A 19,924-nucleotide genomic window follows, 5' to 3' on the forward strand; every position below is an offset into this window, starting at 1 on the left:
TTATTTCAAGGTATTTTCCTTCTATGCCTAGTTTCTTTAGCATGAAGGGATGCTAAATTTTATCAAATGCTTTTTCTGCATCTGCTGAGATGACCTTAATTCTGTTTTTTGTCCTTAATTCTGTTTATATGCTGTATCACATTTATTAAAAATAATTTTATCTGAGAAGTGGGCAAAGAGAAATATATTTGAGAGGCAATGTTAGATAGTAGTTAAGTAAATTGGATTTTTAGAATTAGCATAGTGTTTTAATTCAGGCTTAGCTGTTTATACATTTATTTATTCATGAATTTATCCAGCAAATATATTACCTACCATGTGCCAATGTTCTAGGCACTAAGGATACAATACTGAAAAAAATGGAAAAAAGATCCTTTTCTTCATGGAACTTACATTCTAGTGAGATACAGACAATGAAAAAATAAGTAAAATTATGCAGTATGTTAGTGAAAAGTGCTAAAAAAGAAATGATAAAGCAGAGCAGGGGTACAGATAATGTTTAAAGGAAGAGGGCTGACATTTTAGATAGGATACTTAAGGAAAGCCAGACTGAGAAGGCTACTGTCAAAGACTTGGAAAAAAATTAAAGTTGGCCAAATTGCCTGGCTCTCTGAGTCTCAATTTCTTCATCTGCAAAATGAGCACTATATTATCTACTTCAGTATATCATTGAGAGGAATATACTGATAGTTATAAACAGTGTAGCAATACCTGTTAGTAATTTATTTCACATATGAGTAAGTGCTACTTAAAGTTTAAAGATAATTGCTAAATGTTTGACATAGAATTTAACAAATAAAACTTCTATGACCAAAGTTGAAGAAAATTTGAATAGATGGTAGAACCCTCATTTCTTTGAAATTGTTAGAATTTATGATTTATGTCCTGAACTACCCATTTCATACTAGTTTGTCCTCAGTATCTCAGATGATTAAAACATCCAGTGAAATAACCCATCAATGATAGACTGGACAAGGAAAATGTGGCTCATATACACCATGGAATACTATACAGCCATAAAAAACAATGAGTTCATGTCCTTTGTAGGGACATGGGTGAATCTGGAAACCATCATTCTCAGCAAACTGTCACAAGAACAGAAAATCAAACACCACATGTTCTCACTCACAGGTGAGTGTTGAACAATGAGAACACATGGACACAGGGAGGGGAGCATCACACACTGGGGTCTGTTGGCAAGGGCTAGGGGAGGGACAGTGAGGGGTGGGGCGATTGGGGAGGGATAACATGGGGAAAAATGCTAGATATAGGTGACGGGGGATGGAGGCAGCAAACCACCTTGCCATGTATGTACCTATGCAACAATCCTGCCTGATATGTACCCCAGAACCTGAAGTACAATTCAAATATATATATATTTAAAAAGAAAAAAAGAATTGTGAAAGTTTGAGATTTTACTCTATTTTTAAGCTTTAATGTTTGCCTTTCTTAGTTTCATGGATGCTGGCAGAAGATATGAGACTCCTGTGTCAGAGATGAAGAATTTATAATCCAATGATATAGCTCAGATCCTGCTCTACTACATCCTGTAGGGCAGGATCTGAGATGTATATTTCTCAGTTTGAGGAACGACTGAAGTTTCAGTAGGCTATTACACCTTTATGTAAGTCCAGCTGTATCTGGGTAATGATAAAACGAATGAAACCCATCCACATGTTTTTATAGTTCCTCTTGTGTCAGATTACATGGAGACAACATGTATGAGTCCAGATGAATGCGCCACACACAGTGCATTGCATTACAGGAGAACTCTGTCCTTAGGGAACCCCAATATTTTATAATACAGGGAGAGACACTGTATCTTTCAAGGATGTAGGGAAATCTTCCTTTGCTCTGGGAGGAGATACTATCTCTGTTTTCTAAGATTGTTCACTATACAAATGTCCTCAAAAAAAATTCTCAACAAAGGGCAGATAGTGTCTCACTTACAAGACAGAAATGTGATGGGCCTGTGGAGAATATTTTTGAACATAATCTCTTTGTTTTTGAAAGATCTGAACATTATTGATCATGCTTGTGGTTGCCATACGTACTCAGCCACTAATTTAGGAGCACCAAGAGATTTCTTCAGGGATCACCTCGGAGGCATCCACAAACCTGCATTCCTGTGTCTGATAGAACTGACCCTCTCTCCCCTGATGATTAAAACCTGTCACCATAGCCAGTATTTTTTTTTTAACAGTTTAACTAGTTGACATCTGTAAACCCAAATTACTAGGTGGCAACCTTGGATTCTAATTTAATGGGACAATTGTTGTGTTCCATGATTGGACAGAAAGCATACATTTTGAAGGAGTTCATTAGGTATAATAGTGATAAGTGGCTTTTTTTTTTTTTGACCTGCAGTTACTGGACCCATGTTTTTTGTTGATGGGAAAAACAGTATGAGATATTGATCACTAGTTGAGAACATCTACATCCTATAGAACAGGATCCAAGCTATGTCTTTCCCAGTTTGAGGAACCACTGAGTCTTCAGTAGGCTTTTACATCATTCTGTAAGTCCAGCCACATCTGGGTAATGATAAAGCTAGTAAAACTGATGGGCATCAGCTTTTTTTCACCATAAGGTTAATAAGTTTTCATTCTGCTAAACAATGAATAAACCTATTAACAGGAACCAGTTAAATTAGTAAAGAAAATTCATATTTGATGCTTAAGGGGTCAATAAATATAATCTAATCTGCTTCTTTTCCATGGGTTGAAACTGAGAGACTAAGGTATCAGAGATAATGGATGCAAAAAAAAACCAAAAAAAAAACCTTTATTGCTTAAAGAATCTAAATTGGAAGATGTGGCTCAGAAGTGTAGCCAAATGGGGTTGCTGATGCTTTCTAAATAGATGAATTTCACTGCAAGCTAGAGAAATCCTGTTGCTCCTTACACCAATACAAGAAATCAGAATTGTATCCTCCTTGCAGGCAGGCTTGTTTCAAAAGGTGAAAAGTGGAAGAGGTAGAGCTCATTTTCTTGTCTCAGATCAGTAGATTAAGTCACTTTTGGGGAACAGTGAGTAAGGGATTGGGAGAAAAATTGCATTGTCATTTTGGTGGAAGTCCCTCCAAATGGAAACATAAGGTCAGAGAGAAGGAGCTTATCAGGGAGGAGTAGTTTAGCAACTTTTGTCTGTCCTGTACCATTTCACTTGGTGCATAACTTAATAATCTGACCAGCCAAGCTGTATTCATTCTGAGAGCCCAACTTTGTTGTTATTACCTCTTAAGACCACTCCCCTCATGTAGACCACTAGGTATACACCTAACAACCCAGGTCTACTTGCTGTTACAATGGGAAGCATTTGCTTTTTTAGGTGCTTTAACAGTTCCTTATTCCAAAAATGCTTCCCAACATCTGATAGTTCTTTTTTTTTTTTAATTGCATTTTAGGTTCTGGGGTACATGTGAAGAACATGCAGGATTGTTGCATAGGTACACACGTGGCACTGTGATTTGCTGCCTTCCTCCCTGTGAGTTTTCCTAAGGGTTATATATCATTGGCTGAACAAGTTGTTTGAACTTGAGTGCACAGCCTTTTCTGACTTTGAATTGCTTGACTCTTTGACCTAAACATGTGAAGCAGACAAAACTCACAAATCAAAACTTACTGAGTATAGCTTAGTGCTCATGTAGCCATCTGTCTGACAATTTTCACAAAGTATACTCTATGCCTGAAGTTCCAAATTAAAAAAAAAAAAAAAAGAGGTCCTCCTTGACTGTTTAGAGTATGTGCTAGTGACACAGCAAGATGAGCAAGTATCTGGCTCTGTGTGCAGAAGGCACAAGCATTCTGGGTATGGCACTATCAACTGGCATAGAAAATGGCCAGTCCACACAGGTCATCAGGTTCTTCTATTAAAATTTAAAAGGTATCACTCTATAGTGAAGGTGGAGAACATGCTAAAGCAATTCTATTTAAAGTGTAGTTCATGGACTGAGGATACCCCATAAATTGTTACTGTTCTGTGACAAGTACAGAAATTGAGAGTACATATTTAGAAATTCTTATAGCAATTGATGGAACATATGAATCTAATAAATCAAACCCAGTTAAAAATTTGTGCTTTATTTGTGTATTTTGGGGTATTTTTTTTCATTTTGAGTTACTATATTTTACAAGATTATATCATATTGAACTTGTTTTTTAAAAACATTCTTCACTATAGACAGTTTGCAAATCGTAGACCTCTGGTGAGCCTAGAAGTACCATGTTTACAGACAGGAGAGCAAAATCCTTTGTATTTTTTTATGTGTTACTGAAATTTTACAAATTATCTGGATGCACCATGTGATTTACTGGAATAGAACAAGATACATGATACTCAAAAAATAACGTTAATAAACCACTTGGAAGCATTGTAATCTAAGTGGCTGACCACATGTTTTTATTTAGGAATAAATATTAGCATCTTTCCCCCCTTTTTCATAGTTGCATACTATTCCACTGAATGGATGTCACTTTTAATTAACCTGTCTTACACTAATGAACATTTGAATTGTTTCCAACCATTTATTACAAGGAATACTGCAAATATACATGCTTGTATAATTATTTCACACACATGGAAGTACTGTATGTCCAGTAAAAATTATATGCCTTTGTTATTTTGATAGTTGTTACCTAATTGTCCTTCCTGGGGTTTATACCAATTTACTTTCTCATCAGTAGTACACAAAGTGCTAGTTTTCTCATAGCTTTGTCCAACAGAGTCATAGAAATTTTAAGTAGTTACAGATATGCTCTTTATAACATTATCACAGAAGTGCCAGAAATAGGGTAAGTTTATACTTGTTGTTTTATAGGCACCCACGGTAGGAGTGAGGTGTGGGGGTGGTATTCAGAGATCAGACAGATGACAGTGAAGATGGCCTAGCAGAAAGAATGCAATATTGGGACTTTAACACTAGGGTTTTAGTTGTGTGATTAAGTTGATCTGTGACATTAGACAGCAAATCTTAATTCCCCTACTGACATTTACTAGATCTATACCCTTGGCTAAATAACTCAGCTCTTTGGGAGTTTTTTGTTGTTTAATCTGTCAGAAATAAAACTGTCTTATGTACCTAACTGCAAGAGTCTGCACCAGAGGCTTTCTTTAGGTGTTTTCTAACTCTGGCTCTTCGATTCTAAAGATTTACCTAATCTTTAAACTGGCCATACTGACTTGACTAGATTTTGAGGCAATGAATATTATTTTAGGTCTTGCTATTTAAAATTTTTATACTTACATGTGTACATTATACATATGTGTATATGTTATATGTAATATATATATAACATACATTATATATAACTTCATAAACAATATATATAAACATTTAAGGAATATAATAAAAATTAATTGCTGTGAATTTACCATAAGCATAAGGAAGAACAATACCTAATATTTCTGAAGCCTCTTGTGTGTCTGTCCCTAATTGCATCCTTCTTGAGCTAATTTTTTATAAACATAGTCATCTTTCTGTGTTCATGGGGGATTGGCTCCAGGACATCCATAGATGCTCAAGTCCTTCATATAAAACTGTGTAGTATTTGCATATAACCTATGCACATTCTCCTGGCGAGTAATCTAATCATCTGTAGATTACTTACAATACCTAATACAATGCCTACACATCACTTCTTTCATGTGGACTTAATGCAGTACTTGTTAAGTTTTGCTTTGGTGGAATTTTTTTTTCCTGAATATGTTTGATCTGCAGTTAATTGAATCCACAGAGGTGGAACCCCTGGCCCAACTGTAATATAGGTATAAATAATCTATGAAAGTATCTGATCTGCTGTAACACAGGAAGGGCATCTATTAATTATAAACAGTAGAAAAAAAAGTCAAAGACTACTACAGACTGAAACCATTATTGTGATTTTATTACAATAACAATATTTTAGTGGTATACAATCACATCACAATTACTCAAACTATATACAGGTATTTATACAAGTCTACATTAAAAAAAGAAAACGCAAATAATGACCTCCCCAAAATCACATTATTAACAAGATTTTTTTCTAAAAGTTACAGCCAATCCAATAACAAAAAAATTCACAGTTATTCTGCAAACATTTTAAAGATGCAGGAATCATATTGCACATTATGTAATTATAAATCCTAACAAGCAGATTTATATATTTTAATCTAGTTTTTCACAAAATTTACATTATCATGCAATACTTTACTGTACACAGAATGATGGAACTAGAATAAACAGATTAACTTACAAACTTATAATGGCCACAAATTTAGAATTATTTTAAAGTTATATTTAAAATTATTATACTAAAAAAACACTCCAGTGTAATAAAACTTAATGGACACAATCATAATTCGTTCACAGATCAAATTACTTTTTTAGTGTTCTTCTTTGTCTTTTCCTTTCTTTTCCTTTTCATCCTGTAGTGCAGTACCGAGCTTTTTGATAAGAACTGACAGAACCTTGTCCAGTGGATCCATGACTCCTCTTTGAAGCCATTTAGGAATAGTAGTCCTAGCATGATGAAAGCCCAATTTCTGAAGAATATAATCAACACCTACTGGATCAATCTTTCTTCCAGTCCAAGAAATTAATCTAAAATACAAATTACAGTTATTATTAGCTATTATTAAGGAATATAATGCCCTAGAGCACAGTTCTAATGGTAGGAAAAGAACACCACTAAGCCTCTATAATATACTCAAGACAAAATATTTTCAGTAGGTACATTTGTATATTGGAGCCCATAATTCCTGGATTCACCATAATAATGGCATTAAAAAACATTATAAGAATCTTTGACAACCTAAACACAGAAATAGTGTTTACTGTATTTCATCCTGAATAATATATTTTAGGCCTTTTACACAGTTATCTTAATCATATAAAAGAATATCTGGTTAATTTTAATAGATTTCATAAGCATATGGCATAATGGGAGAAAAAGGCTAAAATTTACTGAGTGCTATGTGTTAAACGTGTTTGAAGGGAGAGTCATTTTCTCCCTATTCTGGCTATTTCCTTATATGTGGAGGAAAAGCTATTAGTTAAACACTACTGGCCACCTTCTGCCCCTGTATTGACAATTTATCCAATTGGCAAAATTAACAGAGGAAATGAGTAACATAGTTCAGTACCCTCCTCCCTCTTGGGAGCCCTTCATTTTGACCTGTTCCTTCATGTCATAGGTTTTTCAAGAGCAAGCCCCTAAACAGGTTAGCCTTAGAGTATTGCATGCTATCTGTGGCTGAGTACATACACAGAGCTGCTGATTGTACAACTCCAGCAACCCCCGACTCTGCCTTTCCCCCTCAGTTAAGTTCTGCATCGATGCCCTGCAGGTAAGACCAAACCTGAACTTTGTAGAAAGCCATTGTTGCCATACAGCTAAACCACATTTTCTGTTATCAGCTTTATCCATATTAAAACTGTCATTTTGATTTCTAGATGCTTCTCTCCCACTATTTCAATTGGTTCTGAACTTAAGGGTGGGAGTTGGGGGTGGTCAGGCATTGATCTTTTCAAACTCAAACAGTTATAAGCATTTTGCATTTATTAACTCATTTAACCAGTGTAACAACCCTACAAGGTAGGTGATACCATTTTTCAAATTTTTCATGAGTCAACTGAGGCAGAGAGAACAGAGCGGCTAGGTCTTTTGGCCTAGCTCATTCAGCTACTGTGCAAAAGAGCTGGGCTTACAGCCAGAGCTCTTAAACCATGCTCTCTACCACTACACCACAATACTTAACTCTAGTTACTCTTGTTTGCTTTAAAAAAAAAAAAAAAAAAAAAAAGGAATATGGTAACTTTTTATGCTCACGTGAAACTAAATTCATTTTGTATTAAATTTAAATATATTATTTAAATGTGCAAATACAAAACAGATTTTATATATAGTTTTCTGCATTAGGACCTCCGCAGTATTTTAACACTTAATATTTCTCATGGGTATATGCACTATTAGGACCAAAGTGTTTTGCTTATTTAGTTAAAACAAATTTTACAGTATATCAATTACTTATTAACACACAAAGTCACTACTTTCTGCCTATACAAGAGTTCTCACTGCATAATGGAGGTTTTATTTTGGAATTCACAAATATGTCTGAACAATAACCTTATCTAAATAAAATGTATATCATCTTGCAGAGTGTTGTCCTAGGATGTAATGGATTTTTTTTTTAAACCGTTATTTCAGGAATCAGACAGTTACAACAGGATTAACAAAGCAGATGAGAGGAAAGAAGAAAAACAGGAAGGCTGTTAGTGTTAATCACAAACAAGGACACAAAAAGTAAGTATCACTAGTTATAAAAATTATTATAACTGAAACTAAAAAATACCTTTGACACTTTGGGATATTGATTTAATTGGGATAATGATTGGTAGAATATGATTCAGTAAGGGAACCTTAATCTGATAGTTTGTTAAATTTGAGATTTTAGGCATGGCTTTATATTGCTTGGTATGCAGACAGAAGGGTACTGTGACACTGCAGGTTTTGTTATAGTGCTATGACATATCCAGCGAGAAACTAAAACAGCTCCTTAATGATTAAACATGACTTCTGTATCTTGCCATACTAAGTAACAAAACAGTGTACAGTAGCTACCTCAAACCCTGAAAATAACAGCTTGGTGAGAAGGTGAAAAACTAATGGCAACAGGGGAAGGGTAAGTATTCTCATATTTTAGTGACTGACAGAATGTCACCCATTGGACAGCTCATCAGTGCTGAGCTGCTCCCAGTGTTTGTACATCATTCTCCCTACCTAGAGACACAAAAGTAGAAAGAAGCAGTAAAGAGAGCACACAGAAGCTATGGATGTTACAAGAGACTAACTTCTGAATATATTTTTTGATAGTCATATGTAATTTACATTATTCATAACATTTTCTCATTGTTATCCCTTAGCATATGGGTAAAATGCGTCTACTCATTACGTACCTAAGAGTAGGTTCTAGATGCCATGTATTGCACATAAAATCTCTCCAGTCCACAGTAGTGTAAGTGATGCTGTCTTCTCTATCTTTATCAGAGGAATTGTCATCATGTATAATAATTGGACTTTTCTGTCCTGGTCGGGTTGATAAAATCCGAGGTGGAAAAATGGCTATAAGGAAAAGATTAGTATTATATATGTATATGTATAGATTGGTATTAGACATTTATCTTAAATCACCATAAGAACAGAAGAATTGGTTCCATTTCTCATTGTATGTATGACCTGGCCAAGGACTCATTTAACTGCATTTCTTAAAAATATTTTAAAATAAGACATAATAAGTACCAATTATTGATATTTCTTGGAGATAATGTCAACATTAATGATAAAAATGCTGAGATCATTGATTTGATATAGCAAGCATATGGCACTGAAATTGATAGTTTTAGGTCTCCTAAAGGATGGCTATAGGTGGTTTTCTTTTAAATAGCTTTCACACACCATACCATTCATTTATTTAAGCTGTGTAATTCAATGGTTTTTATATGTTAATGGATAGATTTATATATATTTGAACAGTGGTACTAAAGAGATTTTTATGTAGGCAGACTTTTCAGTCTTTGTAAGAGAAGTCTTTTAATTGGCTATAATAAATATAAAGTGGAATCTGAGACATAGGTATTAGGGTGGTGCAAAAGTAATTGCAGTTTTTGCCATTAATACTTTGATATGATCTTATTTGATGAATACAGCTTTCCTCTTAGGGCATTAGATTCAATACACAAACTGGACATAAAATAATTAATTAGGTATTATGATATGTGTTATATAGCTCTGTTTATAACTTGATTGGGAATGAGCCTCAAAATAAAGCCGTAGTAACCCACTAGGTAAGAACACAGATGCCCCCTTCAGTTAAGGCCTGCTCAGTTGGTGGGTTTTTGTTCACTATTAGTGCTGTTGTTACAGTGCTACAATTTATTTTAATATTCTTTAAAAATGTTGATTCTGGTATAGTCTGACATGCTGTTAAGAATTTTCTCAGGTATGTTTTGAGTATTTTAGCCAAAATGAATTGCTTGTTATTTGTAATAACTTTATTTATAATTGCAGTCCTCACAGATACACTTTATTGTAAATCCACCCCCTTTTCCCATTGAAATGTTTTATAACAGTTTATATTTAAAACAGTCTTTCCGTTGTTTTTTAGAAATACACATAGCTTGTGGCAGACCAAGACCAACACAGTATTTCAAAAACTGACAAATGTTTCACAACATACCTGAGAGAAACAAATTTGCCAGGTTTTCAAATATAGGTAGACTAGAAAATAATTCTGAACTTTACAGGTTTATGTTAAATCTGTTTTTCTCTACATTAAGTTTAAATATTAAAGCACAAAAACGAAAGGATTACGAGTGACTGGTATCTGTTGGGGCTGTATGTGAAGATTTTATCTACTTATTTTTAAGATTGCCTATCATATAGTTTGTCATTTTACCTGAAGTTTCTACTGAGGTCATACAGATTTCTCCCAGACATCATTATTGATTTTACTCTCTCACTGAATTTTGGGCACATCTCAATTGAATATTAATAAAGGAGCATTTCAGTCTATGCTATGCTACCTTTGCACTCTTTCAACATAGTCTTTTGATAAATCTTTTGTTTTTAAAATACAAATTTTATATTTTTTCCACATGAAGAAAATGAAACAGTATTATAGTATGACCGGAACAAATTACATTTATACCAAGCTATTTATTAAGAAACATCTGTGATTTTACCATTGTATATTCATAACGGTGCAATAAATATTTATTGAATGAATAAATAGCCATATGTTTTGTAAGCATTCCAAATCATTATATTTCAAACTATCTCATTCTTTTAAAACAGTTACAGAGTACTGTAATATATTAGCTAATTCTAGATTTATTAGGGTTGTCATACATTTTTTTTTTTTCTTTTTGATACAGGATCTCATTTTGTCACCCACGCTGGAGTGCGGTGGTGTGATTATGTCTCACAGCTCACTGTAGTCTTGACCTCCCAGTCTCAAGTGATCTTCCCACCTCACAGCCTCCCAAGCAGGTGGGGACTACAGGTATGTGCCACCCACACCTGGCTAATTTTTGTATTTTTTGCAGGAATGGGGTCTCACTTTGTTTCCCAGGCTGGTCTCAAACCCCCGGGCTCAACCAGTCCATCCTCTTCAGCATCCCAAAGTGCTGGTATTACAGATGTGAGCCACCACCCCCTGCCATACATTTCTTAATGGGTAAACATTTAAGTTACTAGTGAGTAAAAATGTTACCAAGCTCATGAACACAAAATACCACCACTGAGATCTAAATAACTTATTTACTAAAAAGAAAATGTTCTCTGCATTCGAAACATTTATCATCTTAATTCAGTTTTCACAATTAGGTAAGTAACTCATGCTTCTTTATTATGTAGTTGTTTCTTTAGTCATTTCACTTTGATTTGCAGTATTTCCTCAAATTTTTCTATTTTTCAAGAATCTCCTATAAGGTCTAACTGAAAATGTACATAGGATAATGTATAAACACTTTGTAAAGTATAAAACACCATTGGTGCTGTATGTATAGCAAGTACTCAGAAAGTCTGTGATAGTCTTACTAACACTATTTACTAGTATCTTCAATTCATAGAAGGAGATATATATTACATTCATTTTCTCACTAGACCGTAAAAATCAATGTAAATGGCATTGATAGCTGCCATTACTGCAGCCTGATAGAAAAGAATATTCTACCCACCTTTTTCTTTTTCTTTAAGATAAGCTGACACTAAATCATGAAGAAACATGATGAGCTCAGCATCCATAGTCACACAAATGTGGTCAGTGAACTCTGTCACCACACTACATTCTACTTTTGGCTTCAGGTTGGCATCTGCAATAATACGGTAAAAGATTTAATAAAATGCGTAATCTTCTAAGGATTTATATAGGTCTATGTGTGTCATATCAGTATTCAAAATGTTTTGAATTTTAGGGCATTTCAGATTTTTGAATTGGGATGCTCAACCTATATATGCCATTAATTCCTCGTAATAGTCCTATAAATTAAGTCCAATTATTCTTCATTTTACCGAGGTATAAGTTGGTCAGATAACTTTCCAGAGATCATATAGCTGGTAAGAAAATAAATCAATTTTGCCTAGAAAATCAGTTTCATTAGATAATGAAATTATCAAAAATAATCCATGGGAAGACAGCAGTAGAGAATTTTCTTATTAATTTTAAATTGTTTTTCTACATACCCTGTAATGAAGGTTCTTGTGGTTCTTGAACATGAATGGATTTAAAGTCAAGCTGCATCCTTGGTAATGCAAAGATAGTCTCTGTTTCATGGTTGTAGCTAGAACCTCCTCTGAATCCACTCAACAAACTAGAATTCTTCACAGTAGTGCTATTCTCAGTGTTGTTAGCATCAACATTACGAAGTAGATTTAGCTCTACATGCATAATGATAAAGACAGAGTCAAATTATTAAAACAATAGGCATTGACAAGCCTGTATAGCTTTCAAGACAATGATCATATACAGAACTGTTATTTCAAAAATTGGAAAAAATTACATATATATGTATGTAGTATATCTATATTGATATCTGTATATCACTGTTGTCAAGACCAAAGCTTTATAAGGGGATTTGTATAAACCCAATATATTCTAGTTTTGGTTTCTGGGATTTTAAAATGAATATTATTCTCAGCTGAATTCATGTCTGAAGTTAGAACTTCACTAAGCCCAAAGGTCTCCATAGATGGAAGACTTCACTCTTACAGAATTTGAAATTAAATAGGATCTTGATCTTGAAGTCAGTTAGAAGTACTGATTTTCCCCAACATATATGCTATGATTAAATATAGATCTTAGTTTTATAAAGATCTTTTACAGATCTTAGAATTATAACAATTAGTATTTTTCTTCAGACAACAGTTCATTACGCTAATAGACACTTTAGAACACTCCAGCCATAAAAATCCCTCTTCCCCCAAATCCCTATTTGAAAGGTTAAACAGTCAATATGGATATAATCTTCTGATTCACTCTCTTATTCTCCTTTGTTTTAAGAAATTTTTAACAGTCTCTACTTTTTTTTTTTGAGATGGAGTCTTGCTCTGTCGCCAGGCTGGAGTGCAGTGGTGCAATCTCGGCTCACGGCAACCTCTGCCTCCTGGGTTCAAGTGATTCTTCCGCCTCAGCCTCCCAAATAGCTGGGACCACAGGCACGTGCCACCATGCCCAGCTAATTTTTGTATTTTTAGTAGAGACGATGTTTCACCATGTTGGCCAGGATGGTCTCGATCTCTTGACCTCGTGATCCACCCGCCTCGGCCTCCCAGAGTGCTGGGATTACAAGCGTGAGCCACCGCGCCCGGCCCAGTCTCCATTTTTTAGCATTACTACAACAATATTTTTCCAGGATCATTTCCCAAAAATTTCTGAAATATTTCTCAATATAATAAACTTTAATTTTATTTACAGACAATCTTATTTTGAATGTTTTCAATTACATCTAAAGTGATTTGAGTTCATGAGATGCTGCATTACCAGGATGGTATTAAACGGTTATGACTTGTGTCAACCAGCAAGATTAAAATGAAAATTGTTTAAGGAAATGAAAACATCATCCTACTTAAATTCTAAACACAGTTAACAGAACCCAAAATGGAAATAACAAAATAAATCTCTCGGAAGACTCAAAAATTTAACCTTCATTCCTTGTGGCTGTAACATAATTGAACCATTCTTTCACACTTGCTACTCCATGGGGTGGGTTTTCATGGCGGCGCCTTGTTATCTTGGTTATTGTTGCCATAGGACTTTCCAAAGCACCACATGGTTTGGTAACCATAGTATTATGACCCAGATGAAAATCCAGTGTTTGTACGATATATGTAGAATGATCACTGGAGCCTACAACAAAATAAAATTTTTTTTGAAGTAATAATCTATATTTAGATTCAAGATGATAATTGTGGCCTCAGAGCAATATATTCATTTGTCACATATAGGAAGGCTAGGAGGACAAAAACCAAATAATTAACAAATATTTCTTCTATTAGTGGTAATTGGATTTGTCCCTAATGAGATGAAGAGCATCAAACATTTTTTTCCCTCATAATTTAGAAACCACCAAGTAGAAAAGTAAAGCTCAAAGTAAATGGGTTTATCACTGTAAAGGTAAAAGCACATCCGTGCCTTATATATTTGATAATATAGTCTTGACTGGCAAATAATTTCCTCACACTACCACTATGTTGCCTTCACTTCTTTTTTTATAATAAAGATTACAGTAACTATTACCATGACTATGTTTAGCTACAGCAGCAGAAACTTTAACTGCCTAAGCAAGAAACATATAGTAAGATGGCAAGTTCAGAAATTAACATGTTCCAGACATTATAAATATTGACTTATTGGCAGTGAACTCCTTAACATGTCAGATACATGAGAACAAATAAGAGACGGACTTCAGAAATATCATTGTCATTTATAGTCATAACAGAAAGGAGAAAGTAAAAGCTGGAAATGTGTCAATTTACCATCTTCCCAGATTTTCTGAGCTTCAGTCCAAAAAGCAATATTTGGTTCTTCTAAATGAAAAAGAGCCCAAGATTTTGAACGAAAGTTTGGACCATGAAAACATGCCAGTGTCATATGATTTCCATGTAAACTCATTGATCCTCCAAATTGCATTCCATCTTCTGGTAATGGAATCTGAAATAAGGATATGTGGCATCCAGATACCACCTTCAGTACTCCAGGCCAGTGTCGATGATGTGCTGCATCAAGCACTGCAAGAAAACAAAAAAACACATATCCTGAAGTGCCTAATGCATACCCTTGAATAGGGCAGAGTAAGGCAGCAAGTGGCAACTTTCTACAATCTCGGGAAAGGGATGAAAACAGTGTCCAGTGCCTGGTTAACATTAAGCAGTAGCTAATAAAGACACATTCTAGGAAAAGAGGCTGCATGAGGATAGCTAAAGAAAATAGTCACTTGCTAATAATAATTAAAACTAGTATGTCTGAGGCTGGGTGCAGTGGCTCACACCTGTAATCCCAGCACTTTTGGATGCCGAGCCGGGTGGATCACTTGAGGTCAGGAGTTTGAGACCAGCCTGGTCTACATTGTGAAACCCCATCTCTACTAAAAATATAAAAATTAGCCAGGCGCAGTGGTGCATGCCTGTAGTCCCAGCTATTTGGGAGGCTGAGGCAGGAGAATTGCTTGCACCCAGGAGGCGGAGGTTGCAGTGAGCTGAGATCATGCCATTGGACTCTAACCTGGGTGATAGAGTGAGAACCTGTCTAAAACAAACACAAACAACGCCCCCTCCAAAACCTCCTAATATATCTGTAATTGTTAATGAGTTAAAAGTACTTGCAAAATATTTTGTGTAATTCTCATAATAACTGTAAACTACATAAATCATCTTAACTGATTTCAAATGAAGAAGCAGAACAAAGAGGTTAAGTGAACCAGTAACTGGAAAACCTAGAAATCAAATGCAGACCTCCTTATTTTGAGTACTGCTTTTTAACTCTTCTATTTCTTTGCTACTCAAAGTGAGGTCAGAGGGCCAGCAGAATCAGCATCACCTGGGAGCTTGTTAGGAATACAGACTCTTAAGTATACCTGTACCTACTAAATCAAAGTCTGTATTTTAATAACATCTCCAGGGGTTTCTGATGCATGTTGAAGTTTGAGAAGCACTAATCAAACATGCAGGGTATATTTTCCATTTATTCCAGTAATGTTCCTTTTGTCTGTTTTTCATACCTCTCACCCATGATCCAAAACAAAGATCATGAATTGTATTTGGCTGGCATGTTTTGCTTAAAAAAATTCTCTAAGTCTTTGTTTGTTTTTTGTGACAAGGAGTTTTTTTTTGAAGAATCCAGGCAAGGCATTTTGCAGAACATCGTTCAATTTGTATATGCCTAATATAAATTCTAGTTTTAAGGAAATACATGGACTAGAGGAAAAAGATAAAGGATACCACAAGTAAGTAATTGAAAAAGATCTAGAAGGTAGGGCATTCCTTAGGACAGTTGGCTACATCTCCTCAATAAGTCAGTTCATATAAAAAATGAACTATGCTAAATTAAAAGAATGTAAAGGAACATAACCATATTTAACCTGTGATCTTGGATTGGATAAACTGCTTTGGACAGATCCATTATAGAGGACATTTTTAGGTCAATCACAGAAATCTGAATGTGTTTTGAAAGCTAAAGGAGATAAGTAATTAGCAAAATGCAAAGTTGAAGATGACATACAAAATGGTACGAGTTTTGATATTTTCATAAAATATACACATATATACAGAACATAGAGGCACATCTGGAAGTATATGCTTTAAGGTGTTTACAGTGATTTCTGAGTGGAATGTGATGATTTTTTCCTTCTATTGTGTTTTTTCTGTTTTTCAATGTACATGCATTACTTCTGTGATAATAGAGTTATTAAAAAGCTATCCTCATTCTGACTGCTTCTCACTACTTACACCTCTGTCATCCTAGTGAAAGCCACCATTTCTTGTCTGGAGTGTTGCAATGGCTTCCTTACAATAATAATGTAACTATGTATGTAACAATGGTAATGGTAACTATTGCAATTGGTTCCTTCCATTTTTAACTACCTATAGTCTGTTCTTCACATAGTAGCCAGAATGAGCTTTAAAAGGGAGTTTTTTTTTAAAATTATACTTTAAATTCTAGGGTATAGGTGCAGAACATGCAGGTTTGTTACACAGGTATACATGTGCCATGGTGGTTTGCCGCACCTATCAACCCGTCATCTACATTAGGTATTTCTCCTAATGCTATCCCTTCCCCCTACAGGCCCCAGTGTGTGATGTTCCTCTCCCTATGTCCATGTGTTCTCATTGTTCAAAAAGGGAGTATTTTTTAAAAAGGTAAATTGGATATCAAATCTGTTTAAAACTCTCTGACAGCTAACCATCATATTAAAAATCTTATCTGTGGTGTACCTCTGTGAATTCATGTTCAACATTTTTGTCCCTGCTCATGTCTGTTTCAGCCACAGTGGCAACCTTAATGATCCTTAAGCCAAGTTCGTTCCTACTATGGGAACTTTGGACTCAATATCCACCTATGCCTGGAACTCTCTTCTCCCACATCTTAGCCTCATTCTTTCATTCACATTTCCATTAAAATGTTACTTCAGAAAAGGCCTAAATGATCACCCTTTCTAAAATAGCTATCCTTACATTTAATCATTCTCTATATTCTTCCTCTGTTTTTGTTCTTTTGCTTAGCACTTCTCTCTTACTGAAATTATCGTATATATTTAGTTAGTAAATTTATTATGGTCTTTCTCTCCCATTATAGTTTAAGCTTCAAGAGGATAGTAATTCTGTCCACCACTAGATTTCCTGCGCCTAGAATAGTGCTTAAGTACATGGTTGTAGCTAAATAAATATTTGCCAATTGAATTACTAAGTAAAAATAAGTATGATCTTACTGTCACTCACCTAATAAATCCAAATTCAGATATTTTGACTCCACAGACATTCTAAACCAGAATATGATATTGTCATAAACAGTATTCAAGAGCATGGAGTGGGTATGGATGCAGATGCACTGCAGCAGGGGAAAGGGATAATAAATGATAACTTCCTAAATGATGACCTTTAATTCCACTGGCAGGTAGAAAATCTGGTCCTTTGCTAATTAAGCGGGATGAAGAGCCTGTGGGCGGCCGGGCGCGGTGGCTCACGCCTGTAATCCCAGCACTCTGGGAGGCCGAGGTGAGTGGATCACGAGGTCAAGAGATTGAGACCATGTTGAAACCTTGTCACTACAAAAAATACAAAAATTAGCTGGGTGTGGTGGTGCGTGTCTATAGTCCTAGCTACTTGGGAAGCTGAGGCAGGAGAACTGCTTGAACCTGGGAGGCGGAGGTTGCAGTAAGCCGAGATTGCGCCACTAAACTCCAGCCTGGTGCCTGGCGACACAGTGTAAGACTCTGTCTCAAAAAAAAAGCCTGTGGGCTATTTTGTAAGAAGGGCGTACAGATTATTATTTTTAATTAAGAATGTAACATATTTAGTGAAAGATACAGCATATATAAAAGCTTAATTCTAATTCTTACATTGTTCTTGTGAACTTTTTTCTAGGTTGCTAGTCATTGTCTTTGGTGGAAGATAAGGAACTGGTCCCCAAGTAGACAGAGCTCGTTTGCTGGTATCAAACTGTTGTGTGAAAAATTCCTGGAGCTTCATTCCTATTTTTATCAGATCTGGTGTGGTTGATCTTGATATCATTACTTGGAAAATATCCCACTTCAAATCACCATGGACGAAAATCTCACTAGAATATAAAACAGAATCTTTGTCATATGTCTTACAGAAGATACTCAAAAAGTACAAGAAACATTTTCTTCCCCCTAGCTTTTTAATTTGTATTAATTACATAATAATAATTTTGTAGGAAAAACTTGTTTTCTCACTAGATGGTAGAAAACATGTTGACAACAGTCATGTAATGTGTCCAAAAAGTAATCCTTAATAAATACCTTTTATCAGTTATGCTTGAATCCAGTGTATTATATAAGTTTACTTTCCATTCATCCTGAAGCTTAAGATCAGCATTACTGAAAATGCCCATGAGGATACTTGAGCCCATGTAATCAACACGAGCTTCAGTAGAACCCATAGTAATCTGAATTTTGTGACTGGGTTGCTGATTTGGATGTTCGGAAATATGTGCTAAAACAGAAACACTAATTAACTTTCACAGAAATGTCCATGGGAAAAACTCATCAGAATCAATTTCCAAAAGTAAATATATCTATTTTAAAGATACGTTAGATCAGTTGTAAAATTCAACATACCAACCATCTCCAAAGCATTGACATCTATGGTCCCTCCAACTACTCCTCCTTTAGAATCTAATTGTGATCTTCCCAGGCCAACAGACATGCTAATTTCTCGATCACGATTACTTCCTACTGACAGACGGCCCTGGCTCTTCAAACCACTAGTTGTCCAACTAAAGGAAAAAAAGTTATTAGTTAGATATACAGCTTCCAGTGTCATGAATTAAAACAGGATTTAAATTCAAAAGGAGTTAAATCAGATTATTTAAAAGGTCAAGTTTGACAGTGAAACAACATACTTTTTATAAAAACTATGTGGTAAATACTTAAATATTAACATTGATAATGAAACTTTACTCCTAGCTAGAAAATTAGCCTATTCTCCTTATAATTGATTCCCTTTTTATAGAACATATATTTCATGCTATTTTATATTGCGGTACCCTTAGAATTAAGCCATTTTCAAGATAAAACATATCTTTAATCAACTATCTTTTTCAAATATTTCAGCATTCAAAAAAGGTTCTGAATATCTTTACAATAGAAAAATTACAAAAATGATTAAAAACATTTCCTTTGTATCTGAATAGCTTACGTTGTATTTCCCATTACATTACTCATATTCATTTGAACGTTTAATTGCTTCAAGTTGATAGCAAACACGACTAGTGTTTCCCATGGGGTCCCTTGTTGGCTTGCTGCTTTGTTTGATTTGTTAAAAGGAGTTGATGTTTTTGAAAGTGAATCTAAAAACAGAAAAATCAAATACATGTTCATTTACATAAATACCAAGCTAGTGACAAAGCAAAAACTAATCACTATAATCCAAAAAGTAAAATATAATACTCTTGTATTAGAATCTGTTGTTTAATAGTTAATATTGCCTCTAAAATAATAGTTACCATTTACTAGATGTTTAGTAAGTGCTGGCAGCAGTATCTCTTGAAAGCTCATAAAATTATGTATGTCCCTCATTTTATATAAGGAAATTCTTGTGTGCAGGGGATATAGTGGCACAGATCATGTATCACCTAAGGATTTTTCTGTTTTTTTTTTAGAGATGCGGTCTTGCTGTGTTGCCCAGGCTGGAGTGCAGTGGCTATT

At 34.8% G+C, this 19,924-nt stretch overlaps 1 protein-coding gene across 8 annotated transcripts in view; it reads right to left on the reverse strand.

The window, feature by feature from the left end:
- Positions 1 to 5,864: 5,864 nt before the first annotated feature.
- The window catches only part of BLTP1 (bridge-like lipid transfer protein family member 1), a 222,180-nt gene continuing 208,120 nt past the window's right edge, over positions 5,865 to 19,924 (reverse strand). For all 8 annotated transcript variants that reach the window (XM_012473015.3, XM_012473016.3, XM_012473017.3 and 5 more), the window contains 10 exons: positions 19,416 to 19,566; positions 18,836 to 18,993; positions 18,518 to 18,710; positions 18,095 to 18,312; positions 14,517 to 14,768; positions 13,684 to 13,887; positions 12,225 to 12,419; positions 11,720 to 11,854; positions 8,939 to 9,104; positions 5,865 to 6,583 (listed from right to left, as the gene is read on the reverse strand). In XM_012473015.3, coding sequence (XP_012328438.2) covers positions 6,367 to 6,583; positions 8,939 to 9,104; positions 11,720 to 11,854; positions 12,225 to 12,419; positions 13,684 to 13,887; positions 14,517 to 14,768; positions 18,095 to 18,312; positions 18,518 to 18,710; positions 18,836 to 18,993; positions 19,416 to 19,566 — 1,889 coding nt within the window. In that variant the 3' untranslated portion in view covers positions 5,865 to 6,366. The remainder of the gene's footprint in view (positions 6,584 to 8,938; positions 9,105 to 11,719; positions 11,855 to 12,224; positions 12,420 to 13,683; positions 13,888 to 14,516; positions 14,769 to 18,094; positions 18,313 to 18,517; positions 18,711 to 18,835; positions 18,994 to 19,415; positions 19,567 to 19,924) is intronic.

This window comes from Aotus nancymaae, unplaced genomic scaffold (assembly GCF_030222135.1).
Source record: "Aotus nancymaae isolate 86718 unplaced genomic scaffold, 86718_ANA_hifiasm-v0.15.2.pri h1tg000033l, whole genome shotgun sequence".
Classification (NCBI taxonomy): Eukaryota; Metazoa; Chordata; class Mammalia; order Primates; family Aotidae; genus Aotus; species Aotus nancymaae.